At 35.3% G+C, this 14764-nt stretch overlaps 1 protein-coding gene across 2 annotated transcripts in view; it reads left to right on the top strand.

Moving 5' to 3' along the window:
* LOC115213405 (dual oxidase-like) overlaps positions 1-14764 on the top strand; it is an 81296-nt gene that overhangs the window by 34719 nt on the left and 31813 nt on the right. For both annotated transcript variants that reach the window (XM_036504102.1, XM_029782356.2), the window contains exons 10-15: positions 604-706; positions 2119-2291; positions 5609-5784; positions 7156-7274; positions 11590-11727; positions 14597-14725. In XM_036504102.1, coding sequence (XP_036359995.1) covers positions 604-706; positions 2119-2291; positions 5609-5784; positions 7156-7274; positions 11590-11727; positions 14597-14725 — 838 coding nt within the window. The remainder of the gene's footprint in view (positions 1-603; positions 707-2118; positions 2292-5608; positions 5785-7155; positions 7275-11589; positions 11728-14596; positions 14726-14764) is intronic.

The raw sequence follows: 14764 nt of genomic DNA on the forward strand, positions 1-14764 counted from the left end.
AAGTAGCTTGTTTACCAACCACATGGTTCCAGGTTCAGTCCCACTGTGTGGCACCTTGGGCAAGTGTCTTCTACTAATATTTATTTTGTGTGTCTATGTGATTTGTTCTTTTTCTTTTATTCTTTTATTTGTTCCAGTCATTTGACTGCGGCCATGCTGGAGCACCGCCTTTAGTCGATCAAATCGACCCCAGGACTTATTCTTTGTAAGCCCAGTACTTATTCTATCGGTCACTTTTACCGAACCGCTAAGTTATGGGGACGTAAACACACCAGCATTGGTTGTCAAGCGGTGTTGGTCGGACAAACACAGACACACACACATACACACACATACACACACACATATACATACACATATATATATATGTACATATATAAGACGGGCTTCTTTCAGTTTCTGTCTACCAAATCCACTCACAAGGCTTTGGTCGGCCCAAGGCTATAGTAGAAGACACTTGCCCAAGATGCCAAGCAGTGGGACTGAACCCGGAACCATGTGGTTAGTAAGCAAGCTACTTACCACACAGCCACTCCTGTGCCTGTATAAATTTTAAATTTTATAAAATTCTGACACTCTATTATTTTTTTAAAATTCTATTAGGACTATCTAAAAGAATATGAGAGTTCTTTTCAAGAATTTCTGTATGGCATGACTTCTCAACCAGCTGAAGCAGATGATATGACTATTGTGGATGATTTTAAAGGTGAATATTTCAGAAATGCTTAGAATATCAAACTTCAATCTTTTATTACAGATGTGGCTAAACCATTTTCTCTTTTGAGAAAAACTTTCCATCAGAAAGTTTCATGTATATCTTTGTTATTCTTAAATATTCTTCTCTAGTTTATGAAATTGCTGTCTATTGAGACAATTCCGGAAATGTTTTCATTTCTCTACACAGAGCATTTCAAAAATTCTTTGAGCATTTTAAGTTTTATTTTATCTATATTTTTAATACTTTTTTTGCTGTTTCATTGTTTCAGTCATTGGACTGTGGCCATGCTGGGGCACTTGCAAGATTTAGTCAAACAAATCACTCCCAGTAATTATTTTTGAATATGATGCTTACGTAACTGGTCTCTTTATAGAACCACTAAGTTTGGGAATATAAACAAACCAACACTAATTGTCAAGCAGTTGTGGGGGACAAACATATGCAGAGGCACAGGTGTGGGTGTGTGGTAAGAAGCTTGCTTCCCAATCACATGGTTCTGGGTTCAGTCTCTGCATGACACCTTGGGTAAATGTCTTCTATTTTTGTTTATGGAAGACCAGTGGTCGCCCATGCATACCAGTCTCCCCTCTCCTTGCTTCTGATGTTATCTAAGGGAAAGGCAAAGGCCAATACAGCTTGGCACCAGTGACGTCGTGCCTCATTTCTATGGCTGAGTGAACTAGAGCAATGTGAAATAAAGTATCTTGCTCAAGAATACAACACATAGCCAGGTCCACGAATTGAACTCACTACCTCATGATTGTGAGCCCAATGCTCTAACCACTGAACCATACACTTTCATAATTAATACATCAAACTTCTCATGATGGCTCAAAATATCTCTTTGTGTGAGCACAAAGGCACATTCCACTCTACTGTTGTTGCTCAAGTCAGTGTAGGCTTTGCCAACAGGTTTTATCAGATGTTATACTGTACAAGAGGATGGAGTTCACTAAACTATGCTGATGTTGAACTTGAGGGCCTACTAAAATTAATGGGGGACAAAGGCTCTTGATACAGCATGGTCTTCTGAATGAGGTGGTTATTAGTGTTGTGTGTTATTAAAGTTTTGAGGATGATGCTGTATTAATGATAAGGGCATCCAGCTGTAGAAACTCTGCCAGATCAGATTGGAGCCTGGTGCAGCCATCTGGCTTGCCAGTCCTCAGTCAAACCATCCAACCCATGCCAGCATGGAAAGTGAACTTTAAACGATGATGATAATTGTGACTAGATTAGAAATGCCTTTGGCATCAACTTCCAAGTTTCTTTCAAGGACTGGTTAAAAATATAAGCCCAAGCCCTTGAAATGTTGATTAACTTAAGAACTTTGTTATTTCAAAGACATATATTCATGTAACGGAAAAAAAAAATTAATTTGGTAATGGTAATTATTCTAGGGCGGAATCATGGCACCTTATATTACAATTTACAAGACAAAGTTGTCCAGATAATAATGAAAGGTCGTGATTATGGACTCCCTGATTACAATACTGCAAGAGCTGCACTTGGAATGAAAAAAATTGAATCTTGGCAAGATATCAACCCAGAATTAGCTAAATCTAATCCAGAGGTAAGATATTTCATTATTTTCTATGATTAATATTTTCCCCTGTTAAGGTGTCATTCTGGTGAATCAATGGCACACCGGCGAGCTGGCAGAAACGTTAGCACGCCGGGCGAAATGCATAGCCGTATTTCGTCTGTTGTTACGTTCTGAGTTCAAATTCTGCCAAGGTCGACTTTGCTTTTCATCCTTTCGGGGTCGATAAATAAAGTACCAGTTGAACACTGGAGCTGGTGTAATTGGCTTACCTCATCCCCTAGAATTGCTGACTTTGTGTCAAAATTTAAAACGAATATTTTGTCCTATTACTAATACATATTTGGTTATAGGAATCCAAAAGATGAATTTTAACCCTCTTGATGCTAATTCACCCAAAATCTCCACGTTAAAACCTTCCATTAGAATTTCATGTTGACTTATGTTCTAAACTCCATCTTAATGACAGCTATATTGCAGAAGCTTCGTTAATTTTTAAATTAACTGAAACAAAGGCAGTGTGTTTCAACAAAAATATAGCAAAGAAACCAAATGGTTAATAATCCTTATGATTTTTTGGTAGCATAAACTTGGTTGTTACATGTAAGCATTTGGAGTTGGTATATTGTAGAAAAGAGAGACATCAAACCTACCTGAGACCACTCCAAGTTCTACGATGAACTTTACTGTCTTAAAATGGTCTAAATTATAATTTGCCATCAAAATTTTATTCGAAATTGAGATCCCAGCTTAATAATTAGAAAGATATTTTACAAAATTCTTCATTATCTTAAAAAAAGAAACAAAAGCAGCAGCATATGTTAACAGAATATGGCAACAAAATGATTAAAATGAATAATTGGCGATTCTTCACTTTTACTCTTTTACTTGTTTCAGTCATTTGACTGTGGCCATGTTGGAGCACCGCCTTTAGTCGAACAAATCAACCCCAGTACTTATTCTTTGTAAGCCCAGTACTTATTCTATCGGTCTCTTTTGCCGAACCACTAAGTTACGGTGATGTAAACACACCAGCATCGGTTGTCAAGCAATGCTAGGGGGACAAACACGGACACACACGCACACACATATGTGCATACACATATACGACGGGCTTCTTTTAGTTTCCGTCTACCAAATCCACTCACAAGGCTTTGGTCGATCTGAGGCTATAGTAGAAGACACTTTCCCAAGGTGCCACGCAGTGGGACTGAACCTGGAACCATGTGGTTGGTAAACAAGCTACTTACCACACAGCTACTCCTATGCCTAAATTATTTAATTAAAACGTTAGAAAACAAATTACTTGAGATAGCAACAGTCTCCTGGAAGGATACAAATAGATAAATTTATCCGGTGTGTGTGATAGCAGCATGCAAGTTGATAGCTTTTGATAAGATGTAAACATGAATGTAGGTGTTTTTACAATTAGGCAAAAATGGTTGGTTTTATGACAGTGACAATAGTGTTCACTGACAATAGTGTTCACTGAGTTCAAAATCAGTGAACACTATTGTCACAGTCATGAACACATCAGTGGTAAAGCTGATCAGAAACTGCTGTCCATGACTTATGAATTAGAAAACAAACTCCTGTAGCTGATGTATTTCTCACTTAACCCTTTAGTATTTAAACCGGCCATATCCAGCCAAAAATTTTCTACCTGCTTTATTATCAAACTGGCCAGGTCTGGCCTCTCGCACTAACCCTACAATATCCTTCTAAAAATTACATTACCTCTTCAAAATCACAATGCTATAACATAATGCATGATTAATACAAAACAATGAGAATAAATAATCATTTCTGACAGAGTAATGTGAATACTAAAAGGTTAAAAGATAACCTGTGATTGAAAAATAATTCTGAATGGCCCTCATTGTCTGTTTCTATAACAGAAATTAGAAGGTTGGGTTATGAACTGTAGGGTCAAGAAAAGTTAAACTAACATTTCTGATTAGTCAATTCCATATCAATATAAAAACATTTGCTGCGACTGACTTCATGAAAATACATCTTAAAAATGCATGTTGGTGAAAGTGCTAAGATTTACTATTGGTGAATTAAGAGTTTGGGTGTTCAAATCTTGGCTAGAATTCCTGGTACAGACACAAGGCTAAAAACTTTTAGGGAGGGGAGAATAACAAAGTGGGCTACAATGGGATATTAACATAAACTGTTAAGATGTGATGAAATACCACAAGACAATTTGTCTGATAGCCAACTGATTCATTAGTTGAGAACTGAAGAAGTTCTCTGGTGAAACCAATTGATTCCATTTACATTCATACAGCCAAGTGGGGTTTGATAAGCTTAAACGACCTCCCTCCTGTTTAGATTTTGTGCTTCTTTGACACACCCACCCGGTCAAAATTATATGTTACTAATGAGATAAGAAAAACAGGAATTTGATGTAGAGATAAGACACTGGTGAATCAAGTGAGAAGGTCATGTATCTCACAGCATTCCATTTCATTCCATATCAATCTTTCAGTATGATCTTTGTTTACAGGTAAGGGATAATTTGTTTTCTATATATGAAAATCTAGCTCCTGGTCTGCTGGCTCTGTTAGACTGCACTGTGCTGAGGAGGTCAAATAGACCGAAACTTATGTCCATAGTTGTCTCTTCTCTTCAAGGAAAGATGACTCTAAAGGAAATTAATTTTAGAAATTAATTCCTAATTTTTAAAAATAATTTTCCTTTCTTTTTAAGTTTACTCTTTTACTTGTTTAAGTTATTTGACTGTGACCATGCTGGAGCACCACCTTTAGTCGAGCAAATCGACCCCAGGATTTATTCATTGTAAACCTATTACTTATTCTATCGGTCTCTTTTGCCGAACAGCTAAGTTACAGGGACGTAAACACACCAGCATCGGTTGTCAAGCAATTCTGGGGGACAAACATAGACACACACATATACATACACAATATATATATATATATATATATATATACACACACACATATATATAAACATGTATATATGACAGGCTTCTTTCAGTTTCCATCTACCAAATCCACTCACAAAGCTTTGGTCAGCCCGAGGCTATAGTAAACACTTTCCCAAGGTGCCACGCAGTGGGACTGAACCCGGAACCATGTGGTTGGTAAGCAAGCTACTTACCACACAACCACTCCTGCACCTATGGTTGCTAACATTTGCTGCTTGGCTTTTGTTTTCTTTCTTCAACTCTAAATGAAATTTCATCAAATTAAAAAATTTTGCATACAGGATTCAAAAATTACCTTTTAATTGAATTGACTTTTTCCTGCCTTTGATTTTTGAATTATTTCCCTTGCTTGTTATATATTGTCTACTTTATTTATATAATCTATTTTCAGCTGATAAAAAATATGGAGTCTGTGCATAAATCTTTAGATAACATTGATATATTTACTGGAGCTCTGATGGAAACTACTGCAAATGGACCAGGAGAACTAATAAGAACCCTGACAAAAGAACAACTGTTACGATTGAGGGATGGAGATCGATTTTGGTTTGAAAATATACAAAATGGGTAAAAAAAAAATTTTTTTAATTGCAAAAGTTAATTTGTTGCAAAGAAGTAATGAACTACAACATTAATATAACTAGGTAATCTTTTAATTGGTAGTTAGGTTAGCTAACAACTAATTAATGATGAGACAAATTAACTTGTGGCATTTACTTACTGGAATCATACGTTTATTGGGAGAAATAACTCAGATCTACCCTGTTATTTTATTCTAATAAACCAATGGGAACACTGATGCTTGTTTTTATGTAATATTTCTACGGTCAGCAAGCAAGCAGGCAGGGCTGTGTGGTTTAGAAGTTCACTTTACTATGGCCTGCACTTGGGCAAGTGTTTTCTGTTGTAGCTTCAAGATGAACTAAGTGTAACAAGATGAGAGTTCAGGAACACTGGAGGGGTGTCTGGTCTTATCTTGTCACATACAAGTTGAAGAAACGGAACCAAAAATCCGGCTGTCTTCAATAACAATAAATAGTAGTTTATTCTTCAGGTTCACAGGTAAAATATGTACTTATATATTTCTTATGGGCGAACCGGCAGCCAAGTCCACAGGACTGTACACAAATGTTCACTTGGGTAAGCCAAGAAGATACGGTGTTCGTTCCCGCTTCGAAGAGAGAGCTTCTCTGTGCGTAGGTTTTTCCCTGAGAGAAATCGTAGCCACGTCCGCCCGCTAACGCTGCTCTTCCAGAAAGGCCGATATTAATGGGGGTGCTTCAGGTTGCAGTTCCTGCGCATGAGGAAACTTCCGGTGGCCAACCAGAAGTAATCCCATTCTGCGCATGTGCACTGAAACTTACACAGTAGTGTCACTACATAAGCTTTGTGAGTGAAGTTGGGGCAAATGGAAATTATAGAAGTTTGTTGAATGGACTGCACCAGTTGTTGAGTTGTAGACTTCATCAATTATTGACATCACCTAGCCATTGGAAACCTTTAGTGGAGGCCACTCCATTGCAAGTATTTGAGCCAAGTCCCCTGTCAGAGAATGACTTCTTTGTCTCTTGCCAGACCTGAAGGCCTGCAAAAGGATATCAATGAAACCTTTCTTGCTCTGACTAGACCTTTGAAGAAGAAGAAAAAAATAAAAATAAATCAACCCTGATGTAGTTTATCCTATATAGATAAGCCCACCACTGCAAAAGTACAATTATGGGTTGCACCACTTATAGTACCTATTTACAGCTAAGTTGACTGTATTGTAGTTAATTCTTAAATTTTACTTTTTCTAACTCTATATCCAAGAGTAATTTTAACTGTAAAGAGAATTTCTATTTATCTATCTGCCTATCCATGTACCTACTGGCCTATTTACCTACCTATCTATCTACCTACCTGCCTATTTACCTATCTATCTATCTATTTATTTTACAGGTTATTTACAGAGGAAGAAATTACAGAAATTCGAAATATTACAATGGGTTCTATAATTCAACTTGTTGCAAACATTCCAAAAGTTTACCTGCAAGATAATGTATTCACCAGATCACTATGTATGCTGTCTTTTTGCATTTATATGTTTCATTATATTTCACATGGATTATATAATCAGAACCCTACATTGTGGCGTTGGGAAGCAAACTTCTTAACCACACAGCTATGCAGTACATATATATATGTATAATCATCATCATCGTTTAACGTCCATTTTCCATGCTGGCATGGTTGGACGGTTCGAATGGGGTCTGGGAAGTGAGGAGGCTGCACCAGGCCCCAATCTGATCTGGCAGTGTCTCTACAGCTGGATGCTCTTCCTAACACCAACCACTCCGAGAGTGTAGTGGGTGCTTTTTACGTGCCATCAGCACAGGGGCCACGATCAGATGGTGCTTTTTATGTGCCACCAGCATGGAAGCTAGTCAAAGTGGCACTGACATCAGCCACGTTCAGATGGTGCTTTTTACGTGCTACCCACATGGGGCTCACAATATATATGCATATATATATGTTAAATAAAATGAGACAACAAAACAAGGCTGTGTGGAATTTATAAGACATTTATAAAGAGAAAGGTAGTCTTAAAACTGTTTCTGGGATATTAGGGATATCCCTTCACCAGAGACGATATGAGGGAGTTAACTAGAGGGAAATAGTAGAGTTCAATATAAGGACTTATTTTGGAAAAGGATGGATATAGGAAGTAGAAAGGGAAATAAAAGAATGAAAGTAAAACTATATGTAGGATGCTGCAGTTACATTATCCAAGGAAAGTGCAGTGCGGACTGGGTAGAAATGCTTCTTGTCCATGGTATTTAGATTCAGATAGTTCATATTTTGTTATGAGTGTAGAGGCATAAATTCCATATGCTGTTCATTCAGAGGGGTCTTGTGGTGTGAATGAAATTTTGAGAGTGTATTGGTAGGGGTGAGTAGATAGAGAGAATAGATATGTATGCTGTATTTAATCTGTGAAGATATATTTTAGCTTTGAGAATAATATTAACAAATTATAGTATATCTTTTCACTACCTTTACTCTAATATTTTATGTTACAAACTGTTTTACAAATCAATCATACTTAATACTTTTAGATTTTAGTTCACATATAATAATTATAAATTTTAAGTTTCAAATTTAGTTAATGGAGTTTCTTCAATAAGAATCATGTTTTTATTTCTTTAAGAAATATTGTTTTATTTTATTTGATTATTTATTTAACTATTATTGTTATTACTGATGACCTGAGAAGTGACTATACTTTTAAAATTGAATTGTTTTTTGATTAAATTTAAATTTAATTGTAATTCGAATTGAAGTTATAGTCATGAAACATACGTAGTCTTTTTACTTATTGTTTATTCATTTGTTGTACTTTTTGTGATCTAGTTATGTTTTATAATATATTTTATTTTTTCTTTATGATATGGTTTATGTCTATCATTGTTTGAATTACATAATAGTGGTTTTTCTCCAATTTATATATATATAATGTAATGTAATCGATGGATGTGACAAGTGTTCATGCGACGGCGGTCACCAATTATAATCGATGCCTGTTATGATGGAATGTCAGGTAGGCTAGTGTAATAGTATAACAGTTCATAAAACATGCAAGGTAAAGTAAGTTAATTTCAGCCTGTATATGTGTGTACACGATCTCATAGTAGTACATAGTGATGGGGCAGGTGGGGACAAACAAAGACACACACACACACAGATATATACCTGATGGGCTTCTTTCAGTTTACATCTATCAAATCCATTCACAAAACTTTGGTCAGCCTGAAGACACTTACTCAAGGTGCCATGCAGTGGGACTGAACCTAGAATCATGTGGTTGGGAAGCAAGCTTCTTATTACACTGCCACACCTACACCTAGATTAAAAATTGAAATTTAAGAACGTGAAAATGTGGTTGAAACCTTGTATAAAATATGTATGACAGAGGCATGAATTAAGATTGAGAACATAATTACTCAAAATAGTTAATAAGCTTGCCACAAACTATAGAGAGGTGGTATTAAAACAGGAAGAATATTTATTATGTATTGTTTATATTCATTTTATAATCCCTGTTGGGCTTAAGGATTAAATGCGTTACAACACGTTAACTCTTATCCCGCCTTCATATGACAAAGATATAAACTCTTGCCTGGAGCATCTGTCTACCACATTAGAATCTCCCACTGAGTCACCTTTGACTTTTCTTAAATTATTGGCAGATACCCAGACAGCTTTAGGATTTTAGTATGAATTCTAGGTTGAGATTATATAGAAGTTGTTTATGAAATTGATGTTTGAACAAAAAATTTGAATTAAGCTCAGTTAAAATATTGTGGGACAATATTAGAGGAAAACATGTTATGAGCATCAGAATATATATTAAAGTTTTAGTGAACTGAAAATATGATTCAATTTTGATTTCACTTGAATCCTTAATGCTTTCTAAAAAGGCATGAGTGTCATAAATTCCCATTTTGTTTCTCTATAAATTTAACGGTGTTTAAAACATTTGGTTAATGCAAGCATAATACGAAAACTTCAAAGTTTATCATATTGTTGATCCTCTCTTACAATCTTTTGTATTAAATTTTTGAAGCTGAATGCAAAGGGAAGGATTTAACAGTTCAGGTCATGCTGTTTATCTGGTTATAAGAAGCATTGTTGTTGAATGAACTTACCCACAACTCAGTGACAAGAGTACCTTTTCTCCTTTTGACATGCACTTATAAACGCTAATGACTAGAATGTTAGATTCTACACTCCTCATATCATTTGAACTCGTCAAACTTTCCTACGAACTATTTTATTTAAACAGTTGTTAAATCAAAAGACGCAAACATTGAACCTTCTCTCATTTCTTCTACAAATTAGTTGTTATTATCCGACCTGTATCTTGGTTTTTCTTATTGTTCTCAATATATTTATTTGTATGAAGTCTGTACAAATGTTATATATTCTGTAGTACATCTAGTTAGTACTTTCATAATATATCTGTAATACAACTATTTGATGTATCTATTTATAATACCTCTATAATACCCCTATGTAATATAAATGTTATAAATCTGTAATACATCTGTTTAGTATCCTGTAATCTAATATATTTGTCTGTAAAATATCTACAACACAGACCAACAAGAATTTTTTCTGTTGTCAAAAATATGTGGACCTGAATTAGGGGTTTTTTGACACAAAATCTTGATGTGATGATAATTATTGGATGGTATTTTCAGATTCTAACACACTGGATCCATAGAAATTTTTTTTTGTTTTTTTTTTTCAATAAAACAACTTATGAGGAACAAGGCATAACATACAAACATACATAGAAATTGGTTTTTCTTCAAAACCAGAAGTTTTCTTAAAATTCTGTTGAAAAGCTAGTAAAAATCTTAAAATGTCTAGACAAATTACATCATTTTCCATGAATTTGTATTTGAATAATTTTCTTGAGCACTGAACCTCAGGAAGAGCACAAGCCAAGTTCCACCAATAGTTTGCCATCATATGCTAATTCCATCTGTCTTGATGCTTTTGTTCCATTGATTTTATGTGTTGATGGAAATGCTCTCCCTGCTCATCACTTGGGTCACCAAATTTTTCAGGGAATTTATCAAGGTGACTGTGGAAATAGTGCAGCTTTCTCTTCGTATTTGATCCCAACTTTGGAAAGTTTTCCAGCTTGCAGTTGACTATTTCATCATAATTGGCTACTTTCTTATTGCACAGAAAGTCATTTACAAGTATTACAAATGAATTCCATGTTGCTGCTTCATTGCAATTCATCGAATTTACAAAGTTCTCAACTTTGTTTTCTGATTAAAGGCCCATCAAATACTCCACCTTTCTTTCTTTTCACTGCTCACACTGGGAAATGTGCAGTAGATATAGTGAAAGCATGGTCCATCTTTGTCCAGAGCTTTAACCAACTGGTTCCTAAAATCAAGTTTGATGCGGAGAGGAAATAGGATAATTTTTCATGGTAGAACTAAAGGCACTTCAATCACATTAAAAGACTCTGAAACTAATATTTGCTACAGCTATTTTTTTGATTACCCAATGTTTTTTCCCAGGCTCTGCTGTCCCACACACATAAGACATAGATATTTGGTGTATTTTGTTGCCCCAGGAGACAACTGACCATCTTAAAGCCCATGCATGTCACCCATTGATTATTAGCAAGTATCAGTATCTTGAAATTAAGATGTGATGGATTTCATTTTAGGAATTAGCATATCAAAAAAATAAATCACCAAAGCAGGTAAAAACATCCTAACAACAAAATACCTGTTGGGTTGTGTAATCCATCTATTTAATACATTGCAATCCATCTATTTAATATAATTTTAAAACCATTTTTTTCAGCTGATTTTTGTCCACCACCTTTGCCAGTCAATGAGTCAAACCTAGAAACATGTCCTGATTTACACGGATTTAACTTCTTCTCTGGAAGTGAAATTTCTTTCATTGCCACATGGATTGGAATTGCATTAATTCCTGGCAGTTAGTATTCATATTCAATTATATTCTCTATATAGAACTTTCTAATGCTAGGTTTGTAATAAATATGCTTAGTGTCATTAAAGGAGCCTTTGCATGGTTCTATATTTAAAAGATGAGGAATTATGTACATTATTTACATTCGACGGATATTTGTCCTCGTCTTGTTTGTTGTTAACACAATGTTTCGGCTGATATACCCTCCAGCCTTCATCAGGTGTCTTGGGGAAATTTCAAACCTAGGTTCTCATTCCTAAGGTATTTTTAGATGTTATTATTATTGTTATTGTTCAGGTCACTGCTTGGAATCAAACTTGGAATCTTGTGGTTAGTAGCCCGCGCTCTTAACCACTATGCCATATGCCTTTGGGAGAACATTAAACTGAAAGTGGAAGAATAAGCTTAGATATTGTACATGTATTTATACAATTTTTTTCATTAATGGCATAGTGGTTAAGAGCGTGGGCTACTAACCCCAAGATTCCAAGTTCGATTCCAAGCAGTGACCTGAACAATAATAATAATAATAATATCGAAAAATACCTTAGGAATGAGAAGCCAGGTTTGAAATTTCCCCAAGATACGTGAAGAAGGCTGGAGGGTATATCAGCCAAAACGTTATGTTAACAACAAACAAGATGAGGACAAATATCCGTCAAATGTAAATAATGTACTCACTCTAACCATGTTCTACCATCTGGCATGTTAAATAATGCGGTTCATGACAGATTGACTGAAAATACTATGGGATTGTCATGGCTAGAATACCTTTGACTGTATGGTTACTGGATAAGGATAGACATGGGGGTAGGGTGAAGCAAACACTTGCTGAAATAAGAAGCCATACTGCATGAAATACAGAAAAACAGTGAAATAGCATTGCAAATAATCATTTAAGTTCATTACTCTTTTTTTACTTATTTCAGTCATGTGAGTGCGGCCATGCTGGAGCACCGCCATTAGTTGAGCAAATCGACCCCAGGACTTATTCTGTCGGTCTCTTTTGCCAAACCACTAAGTTACAAGGACGTAAACACACCAGCATCGGTTGTCAAGCGATGTTGGACACACACACACACATACATACATATATACATACATATATACGACGGGCTTCTTTCAGTTTCTGTCTACCAAATCCACTCACAAGACTTTGGTTGGCCCAAGGCTATAGTAGAAGACACTTGCACAAGGTGCCATGCAATGGGACTGAACCTGGAACCAATTGGTTGGGAAGCAAGCTACTTACCACACAGCCATTCCTGCGCCTAAATTCAATAATTATGACTTGTTGATTAAAAAATTCAATGCTGTTGATCCTTGAGCTTTTGATCTGCTTGAAACCTATTCTGGTGCATCTTCATTATTATCCTGCATCACGTTTTTCATTGGCTCTATAAAATCACCTAAATCTAGTCATTTCAGATTTTGACTTACAGAGAATTCATTTGGAATTATGGATAATGATCATACCATACATTTTTTAAAAAAATGATATCAGATTGTTGTTTTCTAATCAAGTATATGACATATCATCAAATGAGTGAATTGAAGCAAAATTGCAAGGATGGTACACCTGCAAAAGCTGTCACACAGGTGTTCCCATCAGAAAAAATGCAAATTTTGAGAACAGTAAACTGAAAGTGGAAGAATAAGCTTAGATATTGTACATGTATTTATACAATTTTTTTCATTAATTTTATTTTGAAATGTAGGATTAAAATAAAAATACCACTATTTTTATTCCCTTCATATTATTCTATTAAATTTTTAGTGTGCAACCAACTTTATAATCTAAAAAATATACAATGACTAGTTCTGCTTTTGAAGACTTAGATACTAAATATAGACAAAATTTTCTCATGTCCCCAAATTTAAAGTAAACCCATTGAACCATTACCTTTAAATCAAGTCACCTGTTCATAGTATCATGCTATAGTATTAGATAGAATAATAGGTTAGGGATAAATCTCCTTTCTGAGCCCTATAGACCTATTGGGCCAGTTTTCATAGTGCATATATTTCCCACCCCACCTCTAGCTGGGACATGAGGCTGTTGTAGGGTTACTCGTTTTTGCCAGCTGAGTGGACTGGAGCAACATGAAATGATGTAGTTTGTTTAAGAACACAATCTGTCACCTGTTCCAGGAATTAAAACCACAATCTTGTGATCACGTGTCCAATGCTCTGACCCTAAGTCTCATGCTTCCACACATGGATTGAATCTAGAACCAAATGGTTGAGAAAATTTTAATCATGTAGCCATATGTGTAAAATAACTAAGAAAATTTTGAGACAATATTACATACCCATTTAGGTCTCTTTGGGGAAACTAAGAGATTAATGCAGTGAATTGGCGGTCATAAGAATACCATGAGGCATTTTTTGTGACTCTCTATGCTCTAAATTCAAATTCCACCAATGTCAACATTGTCTTTCATCCTATGAGGGTCGATTTTAAAAAAGAAAAAGCTATCAGTTCAGGATGGTGTATTGCTAGAACTGTATGACAGTAGGACTTGATGCTATCCAGTATTTATTCCTGCACTTTCTATTCTAAGTTCAAATTATACCATGACTTATTTGGGTGATGGACCTAATCTATTATTCAGTTTAACACCACCATTTGGAACCTTTTATGTGATTTAGTATAGTCCATTCTATTGGAAGCATTTAGACCAAATTTCCAGTTTCAAGATCTCTTCTTCCTACTGTTTTATGACACTTAGAAGCTTTGTAAAAGTAGGGTAAGAGTGCCCATTTTCCCTGACTACATGATTACCCCCCCCCCCTAATCTTTCTAATAAAAATATTGATATCTGTTACTAAAATCTTTCTTTGACTAATTTTGATTTTTGAAACCTTTTTCTAGTATTCCTTCTCTTGACCTACACACTGGGATGGTATAAAAGATGTTATACGAATAAACTGAAGAATCAGTTCCTGAAAAATAACCATTCTGTTGAGATGCTACAAAATATAACTCAAAATGTCTACAGAGGTAATGAATCAAATATTTATTTACAATGTATTTAGATAC

This window comes from Octopus sinensis, linkage group LG6 (assembly GCF_006345805.1).
Source record: "Octopus sinensis linkage group LG6, ASM634580v1, whole genome shotgun sequence".
NCBI classification, from domain to species: Eukaryota; Metazoa; Mollusca; class Cephalopoda; order Octopoda; family Octopodidae; genus Octopus; species Octopus sinensis.